The following is a 27,382-nucleotide window of genomic DNA, read 5'->3' as shown; positions in this document are numbered from 1 at the left end:
TACCCGAAATAATTACACGGAAACTGTATTCTTTTAAACACTGCCTGACCCATTAGTTTCAGCCTCTTAACCCATTTCTAATAATCTATGTAGCACCACGAGGTGTGCTTACAAGGAAAGATCTTAACCTGCGTCTGTCTGGAGTGGGAGAACCATGGCAACTCCCTGACTCAGCTTCTTTCTCCCAGCATTCTGTTCTGTTTACTCTACCCTCCTAAGGGTTGGCCTATCAAATGGGCCTAGGCAGTTTCTTTATTAATTAACCAATGAAAGCAACAGATTAGAAAGAAATCACTCCCACATCAGGCTGTCATTACTAACTCACTGATACTTTCAAAGAATGTTCCCTGACAACATGTGGGGAGGGTGATTTTTCTATAATAGCCTTAACTGGCGAAGCAGCAGTCTGTGCTACTCTGCTTTCTACCTGGAGAACACACATTTTCACAACCACTAAGTTGGTGGAGTTTGCCAATAGGAGCAAGCAGCTTTGGGAACAGGAGAATTCTTGCTCAGTTGTGGAGAAGAGTTCCGGGTTGTGGAAGGTGGTTGAGCCTCCGTGCCCCATCCTACCTGTTCACGGGCACACCAATACCCCACACTTGGTTCAAATGCTGTGCTGAGGATTGCCTAATTGGCTTAACCAAGTCAGAAGCTACAGCATACCCGTAAGCCCCTTCCACAGCTTCGTGTGCTGTTTGGCCACAACCACCCCCATCAGACTGCTGCCAAATTCAGGGAGTAAGGCCTGCCCGCCACTGAAGGGAGAAGGGATTTATCTGTGTGGGTTTGTGGCAAAGTAACTAACCAGCTGACTCTGGGAATCCTGCACGCACCAGCGCCTTGTCCAGCTGCTTGGCAGGGTCGGGCTGTGTCATGAGAGCCCCGTGCAGCCAGATGAGCAGAGTCCTGTAGCCGTGCTCACGGAAGCTCTTGTTTCCTGTGTCCGGGATAAGCGGCCAGAGTGAGGCACCACACACTCATGCTCGTTCTGACACGTTTCTAAATGACAGCTATTGTCCTCCCTTCCTCCTCCCAGATCTCGCAGGTCAAAAGCCCAGCGAAGGGAGGAAGCACTTGCCATTCCTCCCTGATACTGTGCTATGGTGACCACGCTTTGAGAGACAGCCTGGCCTGCTCCTCCTGTTCTGGGACACTCCTGAATGTACCTTAGACCACTTGGCCATCCTGACACACAGGGAGGTGGGGAGATATAAGGGACTGAAGGGCTTTGATGCCTCCCTGGAGATGACAGACAGTGCCACAGATGTGAAGATATGAAGTCTTCTAGCAGGTCAGGCTCAAACTACGTGTTTTCCCTGGGCATCTTGTGCAAATGCAGATTTTTGGAGTCAATGGTTTTGAATGACGGTATACAGTATGACAAGTTCCCCAGTGCCCTCTGAATCTGGGCAGCAAGCATGTGCCATACAATCGCTCCAGCTCTGTACTGATATTTTGTTCGTAATCTAACAAATAAATGTTGCCTGAAAATCAGAGTGCAGAGCTAAGCCACAAGTTAGCCTCACAGCTAGTTAAGAGCTAAGCCACAAGTTAGGCGTAAACACACTAAGCCATTAGTTAGCCATAGAAGACAGGCAGTGGTGGCCACACCTTTAATCCCAGCACTCAGAGAGACAGAGGCCCGAGGATCTCTGTTGAGTTCAAGGCCACCCTGGGCTACGCTGAATCAGTCTGAAAGAGAAACAGAGCTCACCCAGCACTTGGGATGGCACGCCTTTAGTCCCAGCACTAGAGAGGAATCTAAGGCTCAGTGAAGTCTCGGTGCAGCCTGAGGTTTCGTGGAGAGCATTGCCGCCAGCAGTCACCCTGAGGACAGGGTCGCCCCTCTGTAGCAGCCTTGGTAGAGGTAAGAACTCTAGCGACTTGCTTTGCTATTCTGATCTTCAGCTTGAACCTCAATATCTGTCTCTGGGTTTTTATTATTCATGCTACACAATTCAGCAGGTTTGTATCTCAGGTCAGGATTATTCATCCTGTAAATACCTAAGAGCTAATTCCTGAGGGGCTAGGAGAGGTATTGGAATAAGAAGACAATCTGTTGTCACTTTGGACAGTTCATAGTTACAAACACACAACAGGCACCATGGGGCAGATGATACAAAAAGAGCCTTGGCAGAAAGAATGTGCTCCTCAAAAAACTAATTCTTCTTCAATACCAACGTGTATTATTGTTGTATTGTCAAAGAACTGAAGAACTACATTTATTATTGGTTGTTCTTCAATACCAACAACATATACCAACATTATTCACTCAAAATCCCGCAAACTTCCCGATACCAGTTGCTTCAAGAATTAAAATATGATTGGATTGTGAGTGTTGATGCCATGCTAGTGAGATTGTGCGTGTGTGTGTGTGTGTGTGTGTGTACAGATGCTGATCTCCACACCCTTCCCCCAACATGGTAAGGGGCTTCTTCCTGGGCAGAAGCTTCAGCAGTGACCTTTTCTATGGCAGGACAAGCTGCAGATTTTGGTGGGAAGCCAGACTGGCATTCCACAGGCATACCAGGGATTGTATGTAGCTTCACCTCTTTGGTTCCCTCTCAATTGTGAAGCCTTCATTTCTCTTTTAGGCCAGAGTAGTCAACCTTTGCCAGGGCAGCTGACTGCATATTCTTGGGAGTTTAGCTTTCTGCCAAATTGCCAACCACCAGTGCAGACTTAGCCAAGCTAACTTCCGTTATTACCGTGATCCCTGGACTCAGCCTGTTGTGTACACAGGAAGGCTGCTGCCCCTAACTCTGAATGCCTTCCTGTCCATGTCCCCTGGTCCCCACTCACCTGACCACTGTTCCTCAATGGCTCGGATCTGGTCCTCTGAAAAGTTCCACAAGCGGGCCAGCCGCTGCCAGTCCTTCTCCTTCAGCTGTCGGTAGGCCAGGTTCCAGAGGAGCGTACGGATGCGCCTGGTCTCCACACTGTGGTCCTGCTTGAATGTCAGTGTAGAGCATCCTGCCGAGCCCTGGATGCTCTCAGGGTGCGCCTAAAAGGAAACGCGCTGTAGCCTGTTATTTACAGCGTGCTCGCTTGCTACCTGTATGTCACGAGTATTTGGGCAAGCAGTAACTGAGACTCTCTAATCTGTCCTAGATCATCTTTTGTCATCCAAATTGGACAGAAATGTCTGGAATAAAAAGCATGAGTACTGGGTCTGAAACGGCAAATGTGTTGTGTCTGTGTTTGCCCACTTCCAACGAGAACAGAGGGGACATGCTGGCAAGTGAAACATTACAACCCATCGCTCTAATGGCCTCACTCCCAACACTGAGCCCTCTTCAGTCTTTAGTCTTTGGTGTATTTGATTTTCTCATTGACACCTCAGTGAAATTCAGATTGGATACATCCTTAATAAAACCTCATGGCTCTTCTTTCTGCTCATTCTAAGTATGAGGAGAGACTGGAAGCTTAACTCAGGGTAGGGTAGGACAGTATAGGATAGGGTAGGGCAGTGTAGGGTAGGGTAGTGCAGGGTAGTGTAGGGTAGGGTAGGGCAGTGTAGGGCAAGGCAGGGCAGGGTAGGGTAGGGTAGGGCAGTGTAGGGCAAGGCAGGGTAGGGTAGGGAAGGGTAGGGCAGGGCAGGGTAGGGTAGGGTAGGATAGAACAGTATAGGATAGGGTAGGGCAGTGTAGGTAGGGTAGGGCAGGGTAGGGCAGGGTAGGGTAGGATAGGACAGTATAGGATAGGGCAGGGCAGTGTAGGTAGGGTAGGGCAGGGTAGGGTAGGGTAGAATAGTGTAGGGTAGGGTAGGGAAGGGAGGGGAGAGCAGGACAGTGTAGGGTAGGACAGTGTAGGTCAGGGTAGTAAAGTCAGGTGAGACAGGGTAGGACAGGGTAGGGTAGGGTAGTGTAGGGCAGGGTAGTAAAGTAGAGTAAGATAGGGTAGGGCAGGGTAGGGTAGGGCAGTATAAGGTAGGGCAGGGATAGGGCAGTGTGGGGCAGGGCAGGACAGGGCAGGGTAGTAAAGTCAGGTAAGATAGGGTTGGGCAGGGTAGGGTAAGATAGTAAAGTTAGGTAAGGTAGGGCAGGGTAGGGTAGGATAGAAAAGTCAGATAAGGTAGGGTAGTGTAGGGTAGGGCAGGGTAGAGCAGGCTGGGCTAGGGTAGTAAAGTCAGGTAAGGTAAATTGGGGTAGGGCAGCGTAGACTAGTGTAAGACAGAGAGGGAGTAGGGAGGCAGGGTGGTGACCAGAAGGAAGTGGTTGTCATTTCACCATGCTAAGCCCAACAGCACTGCACCTAGACTGCTCTCTTGGGCTTTTGTCCTTCCTTGGTGGGAGGTGCCACGGTCTTTCCCGATCAACCTCTCTAAAGCATTAGAGGAAAGAGTGTCAAAGGGAAAAGCAGCCGCACACCACACATGCTCCGTTAGGACGGCAGAAGATTACAGCTCTGGTAAGGGAATGGAAGACAGGACTCACTGAAAGATTTAGTTAAGACGTCCTATCTCGCCTCCTTTTTCATGTGGAATGACTTCTATTTTAGTCTTCCAGTTAAATAAAAGATACTCTAAAAACAGGATGGGAGCTAATGCCAGGCGAGGAAATGGGCAAAGAGTATGGGACCCTGCCTCTCTAGAGTTTTGAGAACTTAGTAGGCCTGCACTCAGCCCTCACCACCTCCGGAAACCTCTGCACACCCCTGGGGATCTCAGCCACGGAGCAGGGAAAGGCCTTCTGCTGGTGTTGGGCCTTGGTGCAGAAACCGGGATGGGAATGGGAGGTGTGAAGCACCCACAACTGTTCCCAAGACTTGAAAACGCAGTCCTCTCCAGAGCTCCCTGGCTTTGCTATCACAATGCCTGCTGCCAGGAATCCTAGGAGTTGAGATGGGAGCACCAGCAAAATCCACTTTTTCTCCCCATTCCTTCTCATAAAACGACGCACCCAGTGAGATCAAAACATCAAACAGCATGAGGAGAGAAGAGCACAGACCGGCTCTGCGTTCATCTCCACTCTATGCATTTTTATTTCTTAGAGAATCTTGCATTCTTTGCATTCTACCATGGGGCAGGGTGGACATTCAGGCATCTGTAGGCAAGAGCAGGGGACTGGGAAAGCCCCAGTGACCCAGTTGCCGGTGCGCCAGAAGTGGTGGAGAGTAAAAAGCATAAGACAGGGCTGTCAAGATGGCCCGGCCACTAAAAGTGATTGCTGCAAAGTGTGACAACTTGAGTTTGATCCCTGGAGCCCACTTTTAAAAAGCTGCTTGTCCTGGTGCTCATCCAGTACCTCTACAGTGAGGAAGAGGAGGAAAGGAATCACTTTAGCTCCCAGTAGCAGCCTGAGGTATCCAAGCTCGACAGAAACAACAGCAGAGGTCACGACTTTGCTCTGACACTGAATATAAGGATGGATGATGGTTAAATATGCACGTGGATACAGCAAATAGGTCATTTAAATGGCATGTACATGTGGTTAAATATGTACATGTATAAATAGACACAATATCTAACTAATTTAAATGGGATGTGGGTACACATAACATATGTAAGTAGATATATAAAAAAAAGTTCAAATTATCTCTTCAAACTTTGTATTGGTGATTATTTTGTACTAAATCTGGATTAAAACTTGTTTGATTAATGAAAAAATATCTTAAAATAATAAAATTTGATAAGCTTTAAAAAGAGAAAAAGAAATTAATGCTACTTAGTTAAAAGTAAGTTTTCCCAGTACCACAAACGTCAAGAAAAGAAGGGTCCATTTGGTGTAAGAATTATTGATCGTCATCTAGCCAAAAGAATATGAGGCTGCTAACAGGCATTAAAGAATAAATGGATCGGTAGTAGCGCACGATCCCAGGACTCAGGAGGCAGAGGCAGGCGGATCTCTGTGAGTTAGAGGCCAGACTGGTCTACATGAGTGAGTTCCAGGACAGACTCTAAAACTATACAGAGAAACCCTGTCTTGAAAAACCAAAAAAAAAAAAAGGAAAAAGAAAAGACATTGAACAGCATGATTTTTCAAAGTGAGTGTAGAAAATCACTTAAAGAACAAGAGAAAGCCAACCGGAGTCTTTAGTAGCATACAGATGATTAAGAAAATGAAGAGAAGGATAAAGAAGCAAGAAGACAGAAGAACAATAAAAATAAGTTAGAGGAGGGAGATTAAACAGAATTCTACTTGTACACAAGAAACTGTTGTTTTGTAGGTGAAACAGACTTTATCGTTCTACATGCAAGAGCAGTTGCAAGGAAGCTGTGTAGCCATTGGAAGACTCCATTCTCAGTCATGAGCTACATAGCTATGTGGATCATCATGGACCACATATATGACAGTGGCTAAACAGTTCTAGCTGTGTGGCCTATGTAAGAGTGCTCAGTGGTATTGACGCAATGATCACATTGCCTGATGACGCGTCTCAACTTTCCTTGTCATCGACTGACATTTGACTGTATATTTAGACTACCAAGCTGCTTTATGAGGGGGAAAGAGACGGTAAACATTCTTGCTTTGTGGATTTAAAAAGGACCATCCCAGGATTGGCCAATAACAGCAATCCGGGTTTGTAACCTCTCTACAGTAGACACCCGAGCTGTGTAGACATGTATGCCGGCATGACACATGGGCCCAGGAGAAGCCATGTCCCCAGGAGGGAAACTGGGAAACAGCATAGGTCTAGAAGTTGGGGCTGGTGTTTTGGGTCTGAGCATCTTGCCTGAAGGCACAGACCTGAATCTTGGAGGGAAGGACAGCCTACTAAGATATGTGACTGACAGGAAATCAGAGGAAAGAAAGATATAAAAAATGAAAACTCACTTAGAGATAAAATTTGTGTGTTCAAAGTTTGTGTTGTCCAGGAATATTTGAGTGCCAGAAAGCCAGCATAGGGCTACAGCAAAACCGGCAGAGCCAGGAGAGCTCCAAATGCTTCCCATGTATGCCACTCATTAGAGCTTGTGACAGGTCATGGCCAGAGACCATGAGACAAAGATCCCAGTGGAGTCAGGCATCAGAGGCTGGCATGCTAGGCCAGCAATACCACCATGGATGAGGCTGCCCGGCCCACATCCTCAGGTCTGATTGCCGATGCCCACAGAGAAAGAGGGAAAGAGGACAGACACACTGTCTGTGCCATAAATAGGGACAGTCATCGTTGTACTGAGCAAGGGTTGCCAAAAGAGCCCCTGATTTGGCTTTAACTGGCTTTTCTTACCTCTCTCCAGGCTTGGTACCTCTCAGCTTTAATGAGCATGTCCACCACGAGGCTGTGGTGGCTCCTGGCAGCCACAGCCAAGGCAGTCTTCCCTTGCTAGATTAAAAAGAGGGGGCGGGGAGTTGATATTGCCTGTTAGATGGGAGCTCCAGCTTCTCGACGTAGGCCTGCACCCAGATCCCAGCTCTGCCACCTGCTAGTGAACTAAGGACCAGTGCTTAGTCGCTGCAGGGTCTCTGCAATTACACCCAGGTGTTCCCACAAGCACTGATAGACCCCTTTGGGTGTGCCACCCCGAACATTTCCTGGCCTCGTGGCGGTCAGGGTGGAGGCCTGCATTCTGGCCGGCATGTAAATGCAAAGGCACATTCCTTTCCTGGGAAAGATTTTCAAAGGGAGGAAAGATGACTTCTTCCTTTCGTTCCTCCCATTCCCAAGGGGAATGTTGACAGCGGGAATCCGGGCAGCCACTTTCCATCAGGAAATGGAAGTCTCATTTGGAAGAGGATGAGGTAATGAGACAGAAAAGGGCTGGGTCCAAGAACAGTGTCAATAATGACCACACAGTTCATTGTGGAATATTCAGCTCACGGGCTGCCAGCAAGGAGCGCTGTCTTTCATAACATACTGCCTCTAACCGACGTTGAAGTATTCCAATTTTAGCCAAACTGGACAAGTAAGAAAGGACTGATCTGGACAGAACTTGGGATGTATGCTGCCGGAAGCCTGAGTCTCATCTTACACGAATTACAAGAGGTGAACCTTGCTTGTGATGGCTGTCTTAGCAGCCAGAGAGAGCATCTTCACAAGCTGCGCCCCCTTGATTTCATGCATTACGCAGTTTCTATTTCTGCATCCACACATGCTTTCTTGGCAAAGGAGGCTGGTTTGCATTTGCTACAGCAAATGTATGGATAGGGGCTGGAGAGATGGCTCAGCGATTACGAGCGCTGGCTGTTCTTCCAGAGTACCCAGGTTCAACTCCCAGCAACCACATGGCAGCTCACCACTGACTGTAACTCCAATTCCAGGGGACCCAACACCCATGGCAAAACACCAATGCACATTTTAAAAAGTTTTTTTTAAAGTGCATATGTGTGCCCATGTGCATGTATGAGCGTTTATGCAGAAGCCAGAAGACAACCTTCGTATTATCTTTAGAAACACATAGCACCTCCTTTGAGACAGGGTTTCTTATTGGCCTGGGGTTTATCCATTTAGACTAGACTGGCTGGCCAGCAAGCCCCAGGGATGCCCCTTGTCTCTCCCTCACCACACTGGGCTTATAAATGCATGGCACCATGCCCAGCATTGTCACGTTTGTGTGGATACCAGTGAGAAGACTCAGGTCATCAAGCTTTCAAGATAGCCACTCCACTTACCAAGACATCTCTCTGGGCCCTTATATGCATTTCAGATGACCCAAGGCACAGTCACTCAGGGACTCTAAAGATAAATTAATAGTCAGAAAAAACTCCAGAAAAAAAAATTGCAATGTTAGAAACTTGTGTTTCTAACCCTGAAGATCCAGAAACTTCTCTCAATAACTCTTACATGTCTGGATAACAGCAACAAGTACAGTCAGTTCCCTACCAACCCAAGTGACAAGGTTTTGAGGGCCAGCGCTAAGACCTGGGGGAGTTGGGAAGTCGGGGCTGAACACAATCAGCCTGTGAGCAGAACTGGTAATGAAATTAGGAAGAATTGCATTGTGCAGGCATTTAGCAAGGCTCTAATTGCATACTGTCTGCATTCTGCCTCGTAAAGCCATTTGAAGCACCGTAATTAGCCTGTTTTGGGAAGACAGTATTCTAAAAGTCGGACAGTCAAGCTGGAGAAATTGCTCTTAAGGGAACAGCACACTAGAGTGTAGGTGCCATCTGCCCTTGACAGCGAGGCAGCCGGAGGCCAAGAGCTTTGCAACCCCCAAGTTAGACTTTCATCAAGCCTCTCTTTTGGCTCCTTTATGACACCCTCCCCCACCGTCATCCCCACCCCTCTCTCTAGCATCTCACTATGCAAGCCTCGTTAGCCTGAAACTCTAGAATTTGCTAGGTAGACCAGGCTGGCCACCAACTCCCAGAGACCAGTCTGCCTCTTACTCCAGAGTGTTGAGATCAAAGGCCTGTGTCACCATGCCTAGCTACCCATCCAGTCCTTAACGCACTTTCTTTTGGGAGCAGCTAGAAAGGGCAGTGCTTATCCATTAGTTAAATGTGTACCAGTGCCTGCCTTAGGCCAGACCCTCAGAATAAAGGAGCAAAGGAGAAGAGAGAGTGGGGAAGATCGTCTCCCAAGGGCTAGCAACACTAGGCTTTTGGGAGTGTTGACCTTGACAACTGGACTAGTCAGCCCAGGAGCACCAGGGGTCCCAAAAGAATTCCTACAGAGTCTCCACCCACCAAACTGCCCAGGAGGAAAGGAGTGTGAACGGGCTCAGTTACTCTGAAGGACTGAATGGGAAAATACCACGACTGAATGCTAATGAAGCCACGCAGACACATCTGGGGACCAAACGGCATTCTGCCCAAGCCAAAGCCCTAGGTGCCCATGTTTCCTACGCTGTTCAATGTTTACCACATTCTCCACTGCTTGTGTTACTCTTACAATTGAAAAAAAAAATCCTGACAGAGAAAAGTAAAATAACACCTCAGATCATACATGTGCCAATCTCCAGAACCAGAAAAGAAAATGGCCTGCTTTGGGCTGGGGATATAGCTCAGTGGTGGAGCAATTGCCTAACGAGGGCAGGGTCCTGGGTTCTAGCCCCAGGACTGGAAGGGCCGTACTGTGTTTGATAAAGGCACTTTGGTGCTCCGTGCTGTAAAAAGGAACTGGCATGCACGCGTTACTAGTTTAGCAAGCACATACTATTTTAACTGTTTATTTGTTCTGAACCAACTCTCCCAGCCCAGATGCCCCTGGAGGAGGACCAGGAGAGACCAACTTGATTCAGGCTTTTTAGAAGTGCCTGAGTCCACACATCCACAGAATGAGGGGAGGACACAAAGGATACGAGAGAAGCACTGACATCACGTGCTTAGTGCCATGGTTGACACCGTGCACACACACACACACACACAGAGAGAGAGAGAGAGAGAGAGAGAGAGAGAGAGAGAGAGAGAGAGAGAGAGAGAGAGAGGGGTGAAAAGCATAAACAATGCGGTTAGACATGTGAGTTATTCACTGAGACTCAAGCACACCTTTAAGGAGAGCTTGCCAACACCTCTCCATGTGCTGATCCTTAAAGACGACCCCTGCTCTAGAGAGCTCAGTGCAGAAGGGTATGCACACCTGAACATCACTGCTGTCTTCAGAAGACAGAAGAATGGCCAGGTGTGTGGTAAATACAATGAACCTAACACCTGAGACAGGGGAATCTCCAGTTCAAGCCAGTCTAGGCTACACAGCTTGGGAGATGGCTCAGTGGCTGTAAAAGCAAGAGGACCGAAGATCGCCAGAACCCCAGTAAATGCCATGCAGGCATGGCAACTCATGTGTAATGCTGGCCTCAGAAAGCAGAGATGGAGGATCCCCAGAGCTAAGTGACTAGTAAGACTAGCAGTATCAGGGATCTAGGTCTCTGGGTTTGATTGACAGGCCTAGCCTCAAAGACTAAGGAAGAAGTGTATAGGAAGATTCCTTACATCATCTCAGGCCAATACACAAACACTCATACACACCCAGACCCAGAATCCTAAAGACAGATATTTTTGTCATTTAAATAATAATTCTTTTTTTTGTTTTGTTTTTGTTTTTTTGGTTTTGTTTTTCAAGACAGGGTTTCTCTGTTGCTTTGGAGCCTGTTCTTGGAACTAGCTCTTGTAGACCAGGCTGGCCTCAAACTCACAGAGATCCTCCTGCCTCTAACCCCGCCCCCCCCCCCCCAGTGCTGGGATTAAAGGTGTGTGCCACTCCTGCCTGGCTTTGAATAATAATTCTTAGAGACAGATCTCAGTCAAAATTGAAATGTAGGTCATTTCCTCCCTTCCGTTTCCTCCCTCTGAACTTGACCAGGCTGGCCTCAATTCAGAGATCTGCCTGCCTCTCCCTTCTAAGTACTGGGATTAAAGGCATGTGCCATCACTGCCCGCCTATAATATATATTCCTAAATTCATAGGTAGAACTTTTTAAAATAAAGGGATGAGGCCGGGCAGTGGTCACACGCCTTTAATCCCAGCACTTGGGAGGCAGAGGCAGGCGGATCTCTGTGAGTTCGAGACCAGCCTGGTCTACTGAGCTAGTTCCAGGACAGGCTCCAAAGCCACAGAGAAACCCTGTCTCAAAAAAACCAAAAATAAATAAATAAATAAAAATAAAGGGATGAGTCAATTTTCTTCAATGATGTGACCCTTGGTAGACAGACCACCTGCCAGGGTCAGCCCAAGACACACTTAGCTGGTCAACGCTGGATTCAATGAAGAAAGAGAAGAAGGAGGAGGAGGAAGCAGCAATCTAGAAATTTGGTGGGCAGGGATGGGAGGTTGGAGAAAGTGATAAGGAGAGCAGTTGGGAGAAGTGAAAATCTTCAAAAGACATTGTGTAGAATATTCCTTAAACCGTGTGTATATATGTCGCTGTGATTGGTTTCATAAAGAAGCTGACTGGCCATTAGCTGGGCTGATCAAGTCAGGAGAACCAAACTAAGGACACTGGGAAGAAAAAGGGCGGAGTCAGAGGAGACACCAGCCAGACACTGAAGGGAAACAGGAGGTGTGAGATGAAAGAGAGGTAACACCACCTGGAAGAATATAGATGAATAGAAATGGGTTAATTTAAAATGCAAGAGTTAGCTAGTAAAAAGCCTGAGCTATTGGTTGAGCATCTAAGATTAATATTAAGCTTCTTTGTGGTTATTGGGGAACAGGCTGACAGGACAGAAAAATTCTGCCTATAACATTGTATGAAATTCTCGAAGAATTAATAAAATATTATAAAATAGCATTTAAAAGGGTTATCATCAAAAACAATTGAGATGTAGAGCTGGGAAGGTGGCTGAATTAGTGAAGTGCTTGCCATGCAAGCACCAATGTAAAAAGGCTTGACCCTGTAACCCCAGGACTGGGGAGATGGAGACAGTAGATTCCTAGGGCTTGCTGGCCAACCAGTCTAACTAAATTGCAAACTCCAGTTTCAATGAGAGATCCTGTCTTAAAAAATAGGGTAGAGAGCAGTCCTAACATTGACCACTGTCCTCCATGTGCTACACACACACACACACACACACACGAACTAATAAATAAATAATCACTAGCCTCCATGTGCTACCCACACACACACAAACAAATAGATAAATAACCACTGGCCTCCATGTGCCACACACACACACACACACACACACACACACACACGAACTAATAAATAAATAACCACTAGCCTCCATGTGCCACACACACAGGAAGGCTGATGTTCCTGTTTCCATGGCAGCCAATAGGGAGGTCACGGCTCCATCTCCGGAAAGAGTGAACACAGAGCCATTACCTTGTCGGTGATTTTCAGGTCACAGCCGGCCTTCAGCAGGGTGTCCACCAGCTCCACATTTCCAAGATCAGCGGCAACGTGCAGAGGGGTCTGCTGCCTCTGCCACAAGAGATGTGAAACTGTCATGGAGGCACTTGCAGGAGAGCATGCCATGCACATGCTGTGCAGGCTTGGGGGGAGGCAGGGGATGGGTAAAAGCGGGTATCCTCATGTGGACCTAGGGCACAGTTGTTGCAGCAGTATTTAAATTATTGAAAGACAAGAGGAAGTTCCCATTAGGTCACAGGCAGTCCAGACATCCACAGAGGAGCTCAAGCTGGACTATAGAAGGATTTCTGGAGGTTAGATAAGCCAGCAGTCCTCAGGAACTGGTGAAACACGTTCCCCTCTGTCAAAAGGAGTTATTTCCCTTATCTCTGGCAGAAGGAACAAAGGGCTACCTCTGGGGCCTATCAGCTTATCAAAACCCCTGCTGGCCTCCAGGCTCCCTCAGTAGCACAAGTACCTGTTACACCTTTCCTGACCCTTCCCACCATCCCCCGACCCCCGTTTCTCCACCTTATAACCCACACGGTTTGCCCACCCTACCCGTTCTCTCTATTGCTCTCCTACCTATCTCCCTCGCTATCCCCCTTGTTCTCTAGCTATTCTCTGTTCTCTGTCTCTTGCCATTCTCCCTGGCTATCTGCTCTATTCCCGACTATGCTCTCTCAAGCTCTCTAGCGGACAGCCCTGGCCATGTCCAGTCTGCTTTCTTCACTCTATGCTCTGGACTCTCCCAGATGCCTCCGGCTGTTCCCTCTCACTCTTATTCACAATAAAAACCTTCCCCAGTAATGGTGTTGTCACGTCAGCAGTTTCTTTACTGCCCCCCATCTGGTGCAGTTACATGTTTGGTAATGAGACATTATACAAACTATATATATATAAACATATAGGAATATTTGGCAACTTTTAAATCAACCTCAGTGTGTGGTCATGGAGCTGTAGTCAGAGCTGCGTGGGTGGCTAATGCAGAAGGGAGTTTGAGGCCCATTTTTTTTTCAGTACAAGGTACATAGAGTTGCCAAACTCATAAGGACAGGAAGGATGGTGGTTTCCAGGGGCTGGGGATTGGGAAAGGGGAAGTTCTGTGATGTAACAGAACCGCACACTTAAAAATACTTCAAATGGTAACTAATGGCATGCACTTTACTGTAATAAAATGGCTTCAGAGATTCATATAAAGGGAAAACTATGACATAATAATAAAAGCTTTAGGGGGCACCTGGAGAGATGGCTCAGTTATTAAGAGCACTGGCTGTTTATCCAGAGGACCTGGGTTCAATTCCCAGCACCCACATGGCAGCTCACGGCTGTCTGTAACTCCAGTTCCAGGAGGTCCAACACCCTGTCACAGACAGACATGCAGACAAACACCAATGCACATAAAATGAAAACAAATCCTTTTAAAAAGCTTTAGGAAAAAAGACATGATATCTGGCTAAGCTTAATCTATAAATGCACAGAAAATGAGAAAAAAAATCATTGCTAATGTTAAAAACGGTGACATCTAGATGGAGACCTAAGGTTATTTTACTGCCTTTTGATGCTCTTCCCCACTTCTACATCAGTGTGTATGAAGGAGTGAAAGATTCCTAACTTCCTAATGGAGTGACCGCTTTCTACCGAGAAGATAAACGTGTAACCCATGTAAACAAAAGATCACCACCCCGACCTCCTATAGAAAAGAATGACGTGAGGACGTCTAGGCAGACAGGACCCACTCCTGCACCAGGCTGAGAAAGCCACTTCCGCAGGCTAGTACTTCGCAGGAGCCTGAAGCCCAAGTTCTCTTCCTTCTAGGTTGCTGAACTGGTAACCACTACCAGCAGATGGCAGTGTGCCTCTCTGGGGGCGCTCATCACCCAACAGGCCAACTGAAAAACCTATCGAAGGTAGACAGGACACAGGTCCTGCTTTGACAATACCGCTCTAGGTCCTGGGCACAGGAAACACCAAAACAAGCATTAGCTTTCTTTACTGGGGCCAAAGAACAATTACCTTTTTAGAGCATATTTATACAGTCTGATTCTATGTACTTTATGTGAAATATTTTTTTTTATTTTGTACGTATATTACTGATGTAACAAAAAGTTTGAACTGATAAAGTCTAGTTGTGTAACGGATCGGCAGGCATGACAAACACTCCTTCCCTAGAGGAGGATCAAGCCAATTCTGTAGAAGCCCAAATCACCCATGAAGGCAAGACGGTATTGTATTATTTAGCAAAAGGTTTTTCACTTTAGGAAAGATTTGAAACAAGTGTGAATCTGCAAATACATTTAATAACCAGGGAGTTCTGGCCCCAGCTAGTAGGCTAATGCAATACAAAAGAGGGAGGCACTCCAAAGGGAGGGAGCGAGGGACGGAGGGAGGGAGCGATGGAGGGAGGGAGGGGGGGCAGCGAAGTGTCCCTTCTGCTCAGGTGAAAAATTAACTAAGAGACCGGAGCTGGCTGAGCCCTGAAGGGATCAAGTCCTGCTGATTCAGTAGGTGAGGAAATGCGGACAGGTGTGCCTCACGTGACGGCTTCCCCCTAACCTAGAGGGCGCAGGTGGAGATTGTCTGGAAAAGGAGGCTGCGCGTGGCTCCGCCCCCCCCAGCCGGGCTCCCTCCTCCTGCCTGCATCCCCTGGAAGGGAGCAGCTCGCTGAGGCAACAGGAGCTCATTGTTTGCTGCTCCACTGGGTTCCCACTCCAGCAGGCCACGGGCGACTTTTATGGGTTATTTGATTCTGCCCCAGTTCACTGAATACCTGGTGATCTTTTTATTTGTTTGTTTTAATTCTAAGAGTCTTTTTTGCCTTCTGGTATAGAAGATACTTAGCGTGGAAACAAAGCTTCCTTCTTACGGGGGACCAGCTTTAGGCCAAGGACAACATTTCACACTGTAGGAGTGGCTTTTGATTTAAAGAGCTTCTGGCAATTTGCCTTGGCACTGTTTATCCAAAGCCCTGGCTACGCCTCTTAAAAATGAACGCCTTGATTACACACCCGCAGAATCCGGGTTTTTGCCTCTGCAGAAAGCGGAAGTGTGGGGACAGGGTGCTGGTTGTAGAAGAAGCGTGATGAAAAAAGGATGTAGAAGTTCCCTCCTAGAAGTTTTGTAGGCACCTTGAATCTAAGCAGAACTCCCTGTTGAAACCTGGCAATTCCGGGCTGAAATGCAAGAGAACAGAGTGTCCGGGCTCCCGCCTGCTCCGCTTACCTGATCCAAGACGTTAACGTCGTGCTGAGCACTTAATAAGCTGTTTACAACTGTAGGGTGGTTGTTGATAACTGCTAAGTGAAGAGGGGACTCCTGAGGCTGCAGGAAAGAAAAAAAAATGCAAATCCAAAACCATCCAGCTTTGGTATTCAAATCCTGAAGCAATCCATTTTAGCCATCACGGACGACCTCTGAGAATTAAAACTGTCCTTGGCAGTGCGGGACCCACAGGAAGCCTTCAGCAATCTGCACCATCCCCAGGCTGCCGGTCATTCTGGAAATATATAACAAGCAAGCACCTACTATAGACCCGGCTCTTCAGGAGTTAGAGATTTATCTTTTTAATGAAGTCATTGTGAGGTTTCAAACCTGGGACAAACAGCTGGATACCTATTTAACATATCAAAGAAGATACTGGCCCTGGGTGTCCCAGCAGCCCTCAGTACCTACATTAACAGGGCCCTCCTGGTTGGTATACTCCACCCCTACCCTGAACTCTCCAATTCAAGGGACCGGGCTGCTCTTTCCTATATAATACAGCCATTTTGGTTACCTGATCACCTGTCCCTTTTGTCTCTTCCCTCTCCCTTCCTCTCCTACTCCCCTCACATGGCCCAGCTCAGTCTGGTCATCTCTACTCTGAACTCTCCCAGATGTCTCTGCTCTTCCACTTAACTATAATAAACTTACTCCTTTATCGCACCTGAACGGTTCTTTTTCTTTCTTTCTTTCTTTCTTTCTTTCTTTCTTTCTTTCTTTCTTCCTTCCTTCCTTCCTTCTTCCCCCTCCCTCCCTCCTTCCCTCCCTCCCTTCCTTTCTTTTAATTCAGTCACACAGCTATTTAGTTTCAAAGTTTAAGTGGCTTAGAGGAAATGTCAAATGCGCTGAAGTGGCAAGAGGAGCAGGGAGGGCTGACCCTCTGGGAGTTAGAAGAGGCTTCCTTGAAGAACTGGACAAGGAAGTCTTAGGAAGGCTCCGCTGAGGACTTCTCCAAGTCTTCAAGAGCCAAAGGACAAAAGGAGTGGCCGCCAAGGCGGAAATGTACACGCGGTCAGCATTTCCTGACCAGATGCAAGCCACAGTCAGTTCCCTTGATCCCTGGCTGGTGTCTGCCTCCTCCTCCAAAGAGGCTATCCTCAGTGTGCTGTGAGCAGTCTCCGCGGCCTGCTCCTTCATCTCCTCCTTTCACAACCTGTCTCCTTTACATCACCCCACCTGGATCTCCCGACCCCTCTCACTCCTTCCTTTCCTCCCCTCTCCTACTCAGCCCACAGGACACAAAGTCCATCATCACAAGCTGAATCAAAAGTCCCTGCTACCTCCCCTCCACCCAGCCACACTGGCCTGCGGAGCTCTCTGGGAGGAGAAAAGGACTGAGGAAGAAGTATTGAACAAAGGTTCAAAAGCAGTTAAGGCCTGAAATGAGTAAGTTGAGGGACGTGCAGAGTGGAGGGAGAGGAGGAGGGGAGGAGGGGAGCTCTGGCCAGCAGGAGAGCACTGGCCTGAAAGGCAGTGGGTTGCAGTGAGACTGCAGCCGGAAGGTGGTGGCAGAGGTGCTGGCAACAGAGTAGAGAAGGGGACACAGAGGAGAGGAAGGCGGGTGGTTAGGGTAGCCTGCAGTGTCACAATCAGGCACACTCAACACATCCTCTCCTGTTAAAATATAATTATGCTGGCCTGCCTTGTCACCTGGGTATCCTGTCCCTTTAAGAGAAAGCTCCGCCCACTCCCAATCCCACCACCACCAACTTGGCAGGTTAGTTTGCCTTTCTTCCTCTTCTCTTCTCTTCTCTCTCTCTCTCTCTCTCTCTCTCTCTCTCTCTCTCTCTCTCTCTCTCTCTCTCCCCACCCCCCCCCCCCCCGTCTCTCCCCCTCTCCCTCCCTCTCCCTCTCCCTCTCCCTCTCTCTCCCTCTCCCTCTCTCTCCAGCTCTTCTGAAGAGGCAACCTCTGCCTTCCTCCTCCCCACTTCCTCCTCTCTCTCTCTCTCTCTCTGCCCCCTATACTCCCTACCCTTATACCCTCCCAATGCCCACTAAATAAACTCTCCATACCCAAGCTTTTTCTGCATGATGTATCTGTCCATCTCCCACCCGCTGTGGGATGCACAAGGGTCAATACTACACACTTACTACCCGCCATGCTTATCCTGTTTTAAACACTAAATCAAGCAGGCATAGTGGCACAGGACTCCAGTCTCGGCACTCATGGGGACAGACAGGGGCTGCAGGATCTCAAATGTCAGGTCAATCTAGGTTTTATAGGGAGTTTCCTGCTAGTTTGGGTTACATAATACGACCCTGGCTCAAAAACATAAGGAAAAGCTGCTAGTGGTGGCGCACGCCTTTAATCCCAGTACTGTGGAGGCAGAGGCAGGCGGATCTCTGTGACTTCGAGGCCAGCCTGGTCTACAGAGTGAGTCCCAGGACAGCCAGGACTGTTACACAGAGAAGCCCTGTCTTGAAAAGCAAGCAAACAAACAAAAAGGAAAAACAAGACTAGGAAAAAAAAAACTGTTCTTAAAACCTATGTCAACCCTAGGAGTTAGACCTCATATCCCCTACATTACACACAGATTGGTAATTCTCCAGTAACAAGGAGGAGGCAAAGACAGGACTTGAGCACAGGCCTTCCAGAGTTCTCTGTCTGCACGGTGGAGATAGTTCAGTGGAGCAGAGCTGAGGAACAGGGAAGGCTGTACGACTGAGTGAAAGGCTGTTTGGGGAGGAGCCAGGGGACAAGGTGACACTGGGGCACTCATGGGGGTCGCCAGAGATGGTGAAGGTCTCCTCTGCTTGGAAGTAAGCCTTTCCCTAGAAGCATGAAGCAAGAACAAAGAGACCGCATCCTTCATCTCAAGGAAGTGGTCAGTATTTTGGCCAAGGCCACCCACTTTGCTGGGACCCAGCGTCTCCTGAGAATGAGGAACCCTCCTTGGCCCCAGATAGGTAAATCAGAGCCAGTTCCTCTAACTCCACGCTCTAAAAATTATCGGACATGGTTCAGATCACGTCCCTCCTTTCAAGGCAGTACCGTAAATAGAAACAGCACAGCACACCAGAGGAAATAATATTCACAGGAGAGAGGAAAATACAGTGGGGATAGAACAGTGTTTCTTGTCTGATTCCAGCACAAACGGCATTTGTTTGTTCTGCTGGAGCCGATCCAAACTTCACAAAAACTTCAATCAGTAATAAAAGACTGACTTTGAAAAACCACAAGATCATTCAGAGATGGGGAAATGATCCATTTTCTCCACAGCCACAGCAGCCATGGCGGCGGCATTTCCCAGGCTGGTGAGATCGCTACAAGAGTCAGGGCACCTCTAGACACCTGAGACTTACTGCAGCAAACAGATCTTAAACACAAAGAGTTTGTTTTATGCAGCAACTTCAATGGCTCTCTGAAATTCACCCCTTGGATCTTATTTCTCACGATTAAGATTAAAAATGCAAAACAAAACAAGCCAGTGTTCTCTAAAAAGAATCCCTGCCTCGTGAAACATCTCATCCCGGGGCATTTGCACAGCCAGCTGCATGGCACCAACCCCCAAACCTGTATTGACTGTCCTGGACTCACTTCCTTCTGCTGCTGCAAACCAACGTTCTCATGGAGAAGAAAGTTGACGAGGGATGTGTGTCCCTTCCGGGTGGCTGCCTGCAACGCATTGACGTGGAGCTGAAAAAAAAAAAAAGATGGAGAGGGAGGGTCAGGGGGAATTCCATCACTATCTGCGTGCAGTCTGGTGCTCAGGACATGGTAATCAATTTATACAAGGAAATAGTACAACTATTTTGAAAAGGAGCTCCAGTGTGTTTCTGATTATTCTAGGGTCTGTCGCTTCCAAGGGTCGTCTGTTACCTTGTCACATGACCCCACGACCTGACTGGGTCTCCAAAATTCCTAATGCTAATGAGAGGAGATATGGAAGAGGAGACTACAGGAAGGGATAGTGTTAGGTGAGTAGAGTCCACGTGATGGTGTCCCTGCTCTGATAAGAAAGGCTGGAGGGCCAGCTGCTCCTCTTTCAGCTGTGGGAGGACCTAACAAATGGCCGCCAGTGAAGCGAGAAGGGCATCTTCACCAGAACCCAACACTGTTAGTGCCCAGGTCCAGTCTCCAGCTATGAGAAGTAAATGCTTGCTGCTTAAGTCACCCAGTTTTCTTATTGCAAATTTTTTAACAGCCTGACCTAAGACACTGAGACACTATGACTCAGTCGCATGGGAGTTAAATCCCTATTTCCAGAATCAAGCTTACCCCTGTAGTCCCAACAAAGCCTTTCCTTGAGTTAAAATAGGTGGTTGGCATTGGCCTCAAAAACGACCTCAGTGGTTTCTGGCTCTCCGCCTCTGTTTATTCCCAGCTCTCCTCTGTGCCAGGAATGACTTCAAAGCTTAGCAAGATTTCCACCCGTGTGAAGTGCTGCTTCTTGGTCCTGTCACCTGGTTCCTTTCGCAGCTCTCATTCTCTTGCTTCCACAGCCTCGTGCCACCCTCCAGTGCCTAAGTATCTTTGCTTAGCACCTGAGCTAGATGGTACTCAGCTCGAAATCGTGGCCTACTCGTGGTTAGCTTTCAGTCTGGCAGCAATGCAAGCCAATGAATTAGTTAGGGTTGATTATAAGATTGCCATAAAATATATTCAGATCCTCAATATAAGAGCATTGTAGAGAACCGCTTTCCCTGAAGCCGCTGTGCTGAGAGCCCCTGACCTGCTCGCCTCTCCTCTGTCACTCCTCCGTCAGCAGCTAGCATTCATTTCTTTACTGCCTTGGATCTAGGTAGACCTGCAACTTCTTTAACCAATAGGTAGATCAGAAGTGATAAAGAAACCAGTTTCAGGCAGGGTCCCTAACTAGCCTGGCAGCTTCCACCCCCTGCCTTTTGTTTTTTGTTTTGTTTTGGTTTGTTTTGGTTTGTTTTTTTGGGTTTCTCTCTATAGCTTTGGAGCCTGTCCTGGAAATCATTCTGTAAACCAGGCTGGCCTCGAACTCACAGGTATCCGCCTAACTCTGCCTCCCATGAATGCTGGGATTAAAGGCATGCACCACCACCACCGGCTCACCTCCCTTCCTTTTGTACCAATGATTCCTGTAGCACTCACTTCCTCTTGCAGCCAGTTGCTAAACTGTCCAAGGGTAACCCCACATAGTAGGCACTTGTTGCTACTGCAGTTGACCTCCCAACTGACAGCTGGCAACATCTTCCAGATAAGTGAATGAACCATCTTGGATATCTAGTTCAGATAAAACATTACATGACTAAAATCCTGGCCACCTTCTGACTATAATCATGTAAACAGACTCCAAGAAGAATTATCGCAGATGGTTCCAGTCAACTCACTGGGAAAGTTTTCGGGATCAAAACATGTTTCCTTTTATTCAGTCCAAATAAACAAATAAATAATACCAAGATATTATAAAAGAGGGATCTGGTATACGTATACCTACTGATGAGACCAGTCCAAGTTACTTTTCTATTGCTGCCTCCAAGTTGTTTTTCTATACACCATTACCAAAGTAACTCATAAAAGAGTTTATTGGCGTATGGTTTAGAAGTCGAGTCCATGACCCTATCAAGGAACATGGCAGCATATAGGCAGACATGACACTGAGGCAAGAGCTGAGAGCTTACACGTTGAGTCAACAACCGTGAGACAGAGAATGCGCTAACTTGGAATGGTATGGGCTTTTGAAACTTCGAAGCCACCTTTAAGGACACATCATCCACAACAAGACCACACCTCCTAAGCCTTGCCAAACACTTCCAACCTATGAACCTATGGGGACCATTCTCATTCAAACCACCAAAAGAACTATTCTTAAAAGAGTACCCACAAGGTTCTGAGACTCTGGAGCAAAAATACTCCTGGAGACTGGGAAAATGGCTCAGTACTTAAGAGCATGCACTACCCATGCAGAGGACTTGAGTTCAGTTCCCAGCACCTATGCAGGCGGCTCACAACCGCCTGTAGTTCCAGCTCCGGAGATCTGACATCCTCTTTTAGTATCCTTGTGCAATTGCCCTTTTGTGCACGTGTCTTGCCAAACATAAACATACACATGCATTCAAAAGTTAAAAATAGAACTTAAAAAAAGTAATATGCCTGCCTGGATGTCTACCTAGAAACCTCCTGCTTGATCTTGGACTGACGACTTTTGCTATTCATCCAGAGAGTCCACAATTTTCATTTCAAACACCTTAAGCAATCCTCCTCAGTTTTGAGCTTGGCCATACTGCCCTTGAACCAGCTTATAGGCTGTACCCATATCCTACTACAACAACGTTATGCAGACCATCAATTTACTCTTTGGAGACTCTTTTGTGTGTGAAATTGACACACCATGAGAGATAAACAAACACTGGTTTAAGCCCCAGAGCTTTGCTTGTTGGTTATGAAGGGATAGATAGCTGACCAGCCAACTGAAAGCCAGCTTGAGTTGATGCTGAACACTTGTGTGACCTGGCTTAGAAGGCTTCTGAGTGCAGGCCGATTTGTCTCCATCTATAAAAACAGTGTAACTGCCTCTATTTGTTTTCTTTAGCACCACAGGTACCCTGGAGCTGGAGTTACAGACAGTGGTGAGCCACCATCTGGGTGCTGGGAATCGAACACCATTCCCCTGGAAGAACAGCTAGTGCTCTTAACCACTAAGCTACCTCTGAAACTCAAGAAAAAAATAATAATTACTGGTTCCAAGATACCAAAAGAAAGTCACAAAATTGAAGTGAATAAATATTTAATTGACACATTCCTACTTCATTGATTGTTAAATGTAATATCATAAAATATTCATTAATTTATAAATAACTTAGAGTTTTCACTTTTTAACCTCCTGAAAATTCCCAAGTATATATACAGTGTTCTAACAAATCAATCACTTATAAATTAGATGAAGTTCACTGCAGCCAAGTAATTAGAAAAATAAAAATAAAAGCTCTGTTTAGAGTAACAGTGGTGATATATATTAGAAGTGTAGGTGTATTTATTGTTTTTATTGAGCTATATACTTTTCTTTGCTCCCCTCCCTTCCTCTCCCCTCCTCTTCTTCCCTCTCCCGTGATCCCCATGCTCCCAATTTATTCAGGAGATCTTGTCTTTTTCTACTTCCCATATAGATTAGATCCATGTATGTCTCTCTTAAGGTCCTCTTTGTTGTCTAGGTTCTCTGGGATTGTGAATTGTAGGCTGGTTTTCCAATGTTTTATGTCTAAAAGCCACTTATGAGTGAATACAAATGATATTTGTCTTTCTGGGTCTGAGTTATGTCATTCGATATGATGTTTTCTAGATCCATCCATTTGCTTGAAGATTTCAAGATGTCATTATTTTTTTTCTGCTGTGTAGTACTCCATTGTGTATATGTACCACATTTGCCTTATCCATTCTTTGATCAAGAGGCATTTAGGTTGTTTTCAGGTTCTGGCTATGACAAACAAAGCTGCTATGAACATAGTTGAGCACATGTTCTTATGGCATGATTGAGCATCCATTGGATATAAACCCAAAAGTGGTATTACTGGATCTTGAGGAAGGTTGTTTCCTAACTTTCTGAGAAATCACCATACTGATATTTAAAGGGGTTGTACCAGTTTACACTCTCACCAGCAATGCAGGAGTGTTCCTGTTACCCCACAACCTCTCCAGCATAAGTTGTCATCAGTGTTTTTGATCTTGACCATTCTGACAGGTGTAAGATGGAAGCTCAGAGTTGTTTTGATTTGCATTTCTCTGATGACTAAGAATGTTCAGCATTTCCTTAAGTGTCTCTCGGCCATTTTAGATTCCTTTGTTGAGAGTTCTCTGTTTAGGTCTATACCCCACTTTTTTTAAAATTTGTTTATTTGTTCCTTTGACGACCAATTTTTTTTAGTTCTTTGCATGTTTTGAAAATCAGCCCTCTGTCCAACGTGGAGTTAGTGAAGATCTTTTCCTATTCTGTTGATTGTGTTTTTTGCTTTTCAGTTTCAGGAGGTCCCATTTATTAATCGTTTCTCTCAGTGTCTGTGCTGCTGGGGTTATATTTAGGAAGCGGTCTCCTGTCCAATGTGCTCAAGTGTTCTTCCCACTCTCTCTTCTATGATGTACAGTTTGGTTGGCTTTATGTTGAGGTCTTTGATTCATTTGAACTTGAGTTTTGTGCATAACAATATATATGGATCTATCTTCATTCTTTTTCATGTTGATATCCAGTTATGCCTGTACCATTTGTTCAATACGTTTTCTTTTTCCATTTTATATTTTCTGCTTCTTTGTCAAAAATCAGGTGTTTGTAAATGTGTGGATTAATATGTTGGTCTGTAATTCTCTTTCTTAGTAAAGTCTTTGTGTGGTTTGGGTATCAGGGTAATTGTAGTCTCATATAAATAGTTTAGCAATGCTCCTGTTTCTTTTTTGTGGAACAATTTGACAAGTATTGTTAAATATTAGTTATTAAATATTATTATTAAATATTAGTTATTCTTTGAAAATCATAAATTCTGTGCTGAAATAATCTGGTCTTGGACTTTTTTGGGTTGAGAGACTTTTGATGATGGTTTCTATTTCTTAAGCACTTATAGGTCTATTTAATTTGCTTATCCGGTCTTAATTTAATTTTGGTGATATTTATCTAAAATTGTCCATTTCCTTGAAGTTTTCCAATTTTGTGAGTACAGGTTTTCAAAATATGACCTGATGATTCTCTGTATTTCCTCTGTATCTGTTGTTATGTCCCCCTTTCATTTCTGATTTTGTTAATTTGGATATTCTCTCTCTGCCTTTTGGTTAGTTTGGATAAAGGCTTGTCTATTATGTTGATTTTTCTCAAAGAACCAACGCTTTGTCTCATTGATTCATTGTAATTTTTTTGTTTCTATTTTGTTGATTTCAGCTCTCAATTTGATTATTTCTGCTGTCTAGTCTTGTGGGTGAGTTTGCTTCTTTTTGTTCTAGAGTTTCCAAATGTTCTGTTTATTCACTGGTGTGAGATTTTTCCAGTTTCTTTAGGTAGACATTTAGTGCTATGAACTTTCCTCTTAACACTGCTTTCATTGTGCCCCATAAATTTGGATATGTTGTGTGGTCATTTTCATTGAATTTTAGGAAGTCTTTAATTTCTCCCTTTATTTCTTCATTGACCCATTGATGATTCAGGTGAGCATTGTTGAATTTCCATGTGTTTGTGGGCTTTCTGGAATTAGTGTTGCTGTTGAATTCTAGTTTTAAGCCATCGTGATCTGATAAGATACGTGGGGTTATTCCAATCTTTTTGTATCTGTTGAGGTTTGTTTTATTACCTAGTATGTGATCAATTTTTGAGAGGTTCCATGAGGTACTGAGAAGAAGGTATATTCTTTTATGTTTGTATAGAATGTTCTGTAGATGTCTGTTAAGTCCATTAGAGTCATAACATCTGTTAGTTCCCTTATTTCTCTGTTAATTTTCTGTCTGGCAGACATGTCCAGTGGTGAGAATGGAGTGTTGAAGTCTCCCACTATTAGTGTGTGGGATTTAATGTGTGATTTAAGCTTTAGAAGTATTTCTTTTACACTTTTACATATGAGGGTGCCTTTGTATTTGGGACTTTTTTTTTTGTTTTTTTTTTTTTTCGAGACAGGGTTTCTCTGTGGTTTTGGAGTCTGTCCTGGAACTAGCTCTTGTAGACCAGGCTGGTCTCAAACTCACAGAGATCCGCCTGCCTCTGCCTCCCGAGTGCTGGGATTGTATTTGGGACTTTGATGTTCAGTATTGAGATTTTCTCTTGATGGATTTTTCCTGTGACTAATATAAAATGTCCTTCTTTGCCTCTTTTGATTGATTTTCATTTGAAGTTTATTTTGTTAGCTATAAGGATAGCTACACCAGCTTGTTTCTTAGGTCCACTTGATTGGAAAAAAATTTTCCCAACCCTTTTCTCCGAGGGAATATCTGTTTTAAGACTGAGATATGTTTCTTGTATGCAGTAGAATGATGGATTCTGTTTTTGTATCCAATCTGTTAGCCTATGTCTTTATATAGGTGAGTTGAGTCCATTTATATTAAGGGATATTAATGCCCAGTGATTGCTGGCTCCTATTATTTTAGTTTTCATTGTTGCTGATGTTATTGTGTGTGTTTTCCCCTTCTTTAGAATTTGTTGTTATGAGATCATCAATTGTTTGTGTTTTTGTTGATGTAGCCAATTTCCTTGGGTTGGAGTTTTCCTTCTAGTTCTTTGTGTAGGGCTGTGTTTGTGGCTAGGTATTGGTTAAATCTGGTTTTTCGTAGAATATCTTGTTTTGTCCTTCTATGGTGATTGAAAGTGTTGCTGGGTATAGTAGTCTGGGCTGGCATCCATGGTCTCTTACTGTCTGCATAACACTTGACTAGGACCTTCTGGCTTTCATTGTCTCCATTGAGAAGTCAGGTGTAATTCTGTAGGTCTGCCTTTATATCTTACTTGGCTTTTTTCCTTTGCAGCTTTTAATATTCTTTCTTTATTCTGTATGTTTAGTGTTTTGATTATTATGTGTTCGAGGGCCTTTTTTTTTGATCCAGTCTATTTGGTATTCTGTAAGCTTCTTATATCTTCATATCCATATCTTTTTTTAGGTTGGGAAAGTTTTCTTCTATAATTTTGTTGAATATATTTTCTGTGTTTTTGAGTTTGATTTCTTTTCCTTCTTCTGTCCCTATTATTCTTAGGTTTGGTCTTTTCATGGTGTCCCATATTTCCTGGATATTTTGTGTTAAGCATTTGTTAGATTAAACATTTTCTTTGACCAATGAGTCTATTTCCTCTATTGTATCTTATGCACTTGAGATTCTTGCTTCTATCTCTTCTATTCTGCTGTTTATGCTTGCATTTGTGGTTGCTGATAGTTTTCTCATAATTTCTTTTTTTCTTTCTTTTTCCTTTTTTTTCTTTTCTTTTCTTTCTTACTTTTTTGTTGTTGTTGTTGTTGTTTTCTCTGTAGCTTTGGAGCCTGTCCTGGAACTAGCTCTTGTAGACCAGGCTGGTCTCGAACTCGCAAAGATCTGCCTGCTCTGCCTCCTGAAGGCTGGGATTAAAGGCATGCACCACCACCACCCAGCATAATTTCTGTTTCTATAATTCCCTTGGCTTGTGTTTTCTTTATTGTCTCTATTTTAGTTTTCAAGTCTTGAATAGTTTCTTTCATATGTTTGATTGCTTTTTCTTAGTTTTCTTTAAGGGATTTCTTAATGTCTTCCAATTTTTTGTTTGTCTTTTCTTCCATTTCCTTGAGGAAATTTCTTATTTCATCTTTCAGAGTCTCAAATATTCTCCTGAAGTTATTTTTTAGGTCATTTTCTTCTGCTTCATCTATATTTGGTTGTTCAAGTCTTACTGTTGTAGGGTCACTAGATTTTACTGGTATCATGTTGTTCTTTGTGTTGTTGCGTGTGTTCTTACCTTGTCTACCCATCTTTTCCTCTAATTGGTGTAGTTGGGGCTGTCTGTGACTCTGGTGATTAATCTTCCAGGTACCAGT

At 45.3% G+C, this 27,382-nt stretch overlaps 1 protein-coding gene across 2 annotated transcripts in view; it reads right to left on the bottom strand.

Moving 5' to 3' along the window:
• Positions 1-27,382, bottom strand: part of Ankdd1b (ankyrin repeat and death domain containing 1B) — a 63,429-nt gene that overhangs the window by 2,392 nt on the left and 33,655 nt on the right. For both annotated transcript variants that reach the window (XM_075977850.1, XM_075977852.1), the window contains 6 exons: positions 19,485-19,583; positions 15,908-16,006; positions 12,659-12,757; positions 7,177-7,272; positions 2,806-3,007; positions 809-940 (listed from right to left, as the gene is read on the bottom strand). In XM_075977850.1, the coding sequence (XP_075833965.1) occupies positions 809-940; positions 2,806-3,007; positions 7,177-7,272; positions 12,659-12,757; positions 15,908-16,006; positions 19,485-19,583 (727 nt within the window). The remainder of the gene's footprint in view (positions 1-808; positions 941-2,805; positions 3,008-7,176; positions 7,273-12,658; positions 12,758-15,907; positions 16,007-19,484; positions 19,584-27,382) is intronic.

The sequence above is a fragment of the Microtus pennsylvanicus genome, chromosome 6 (genome assembly GCF_037038515.1).
Source record: "Microtus pennsylvanicus isolate mMicPen1 chromosome 6, mMicPen1.hap1, whole genome shotgun sequence".
In the NCBI taxonomy this organism is placed as follows: domain Eukaryota; kingdom Metazoa; phylum Chordata; class Mammalia; order Rodentia; family Cricetidae; genus Microtus; species Microtus pennsylvanicus.
Note: the sequence above shows the minus strand (reverse complement) of the source record. Positions and strands in the feature narration are given on the sequence as shown.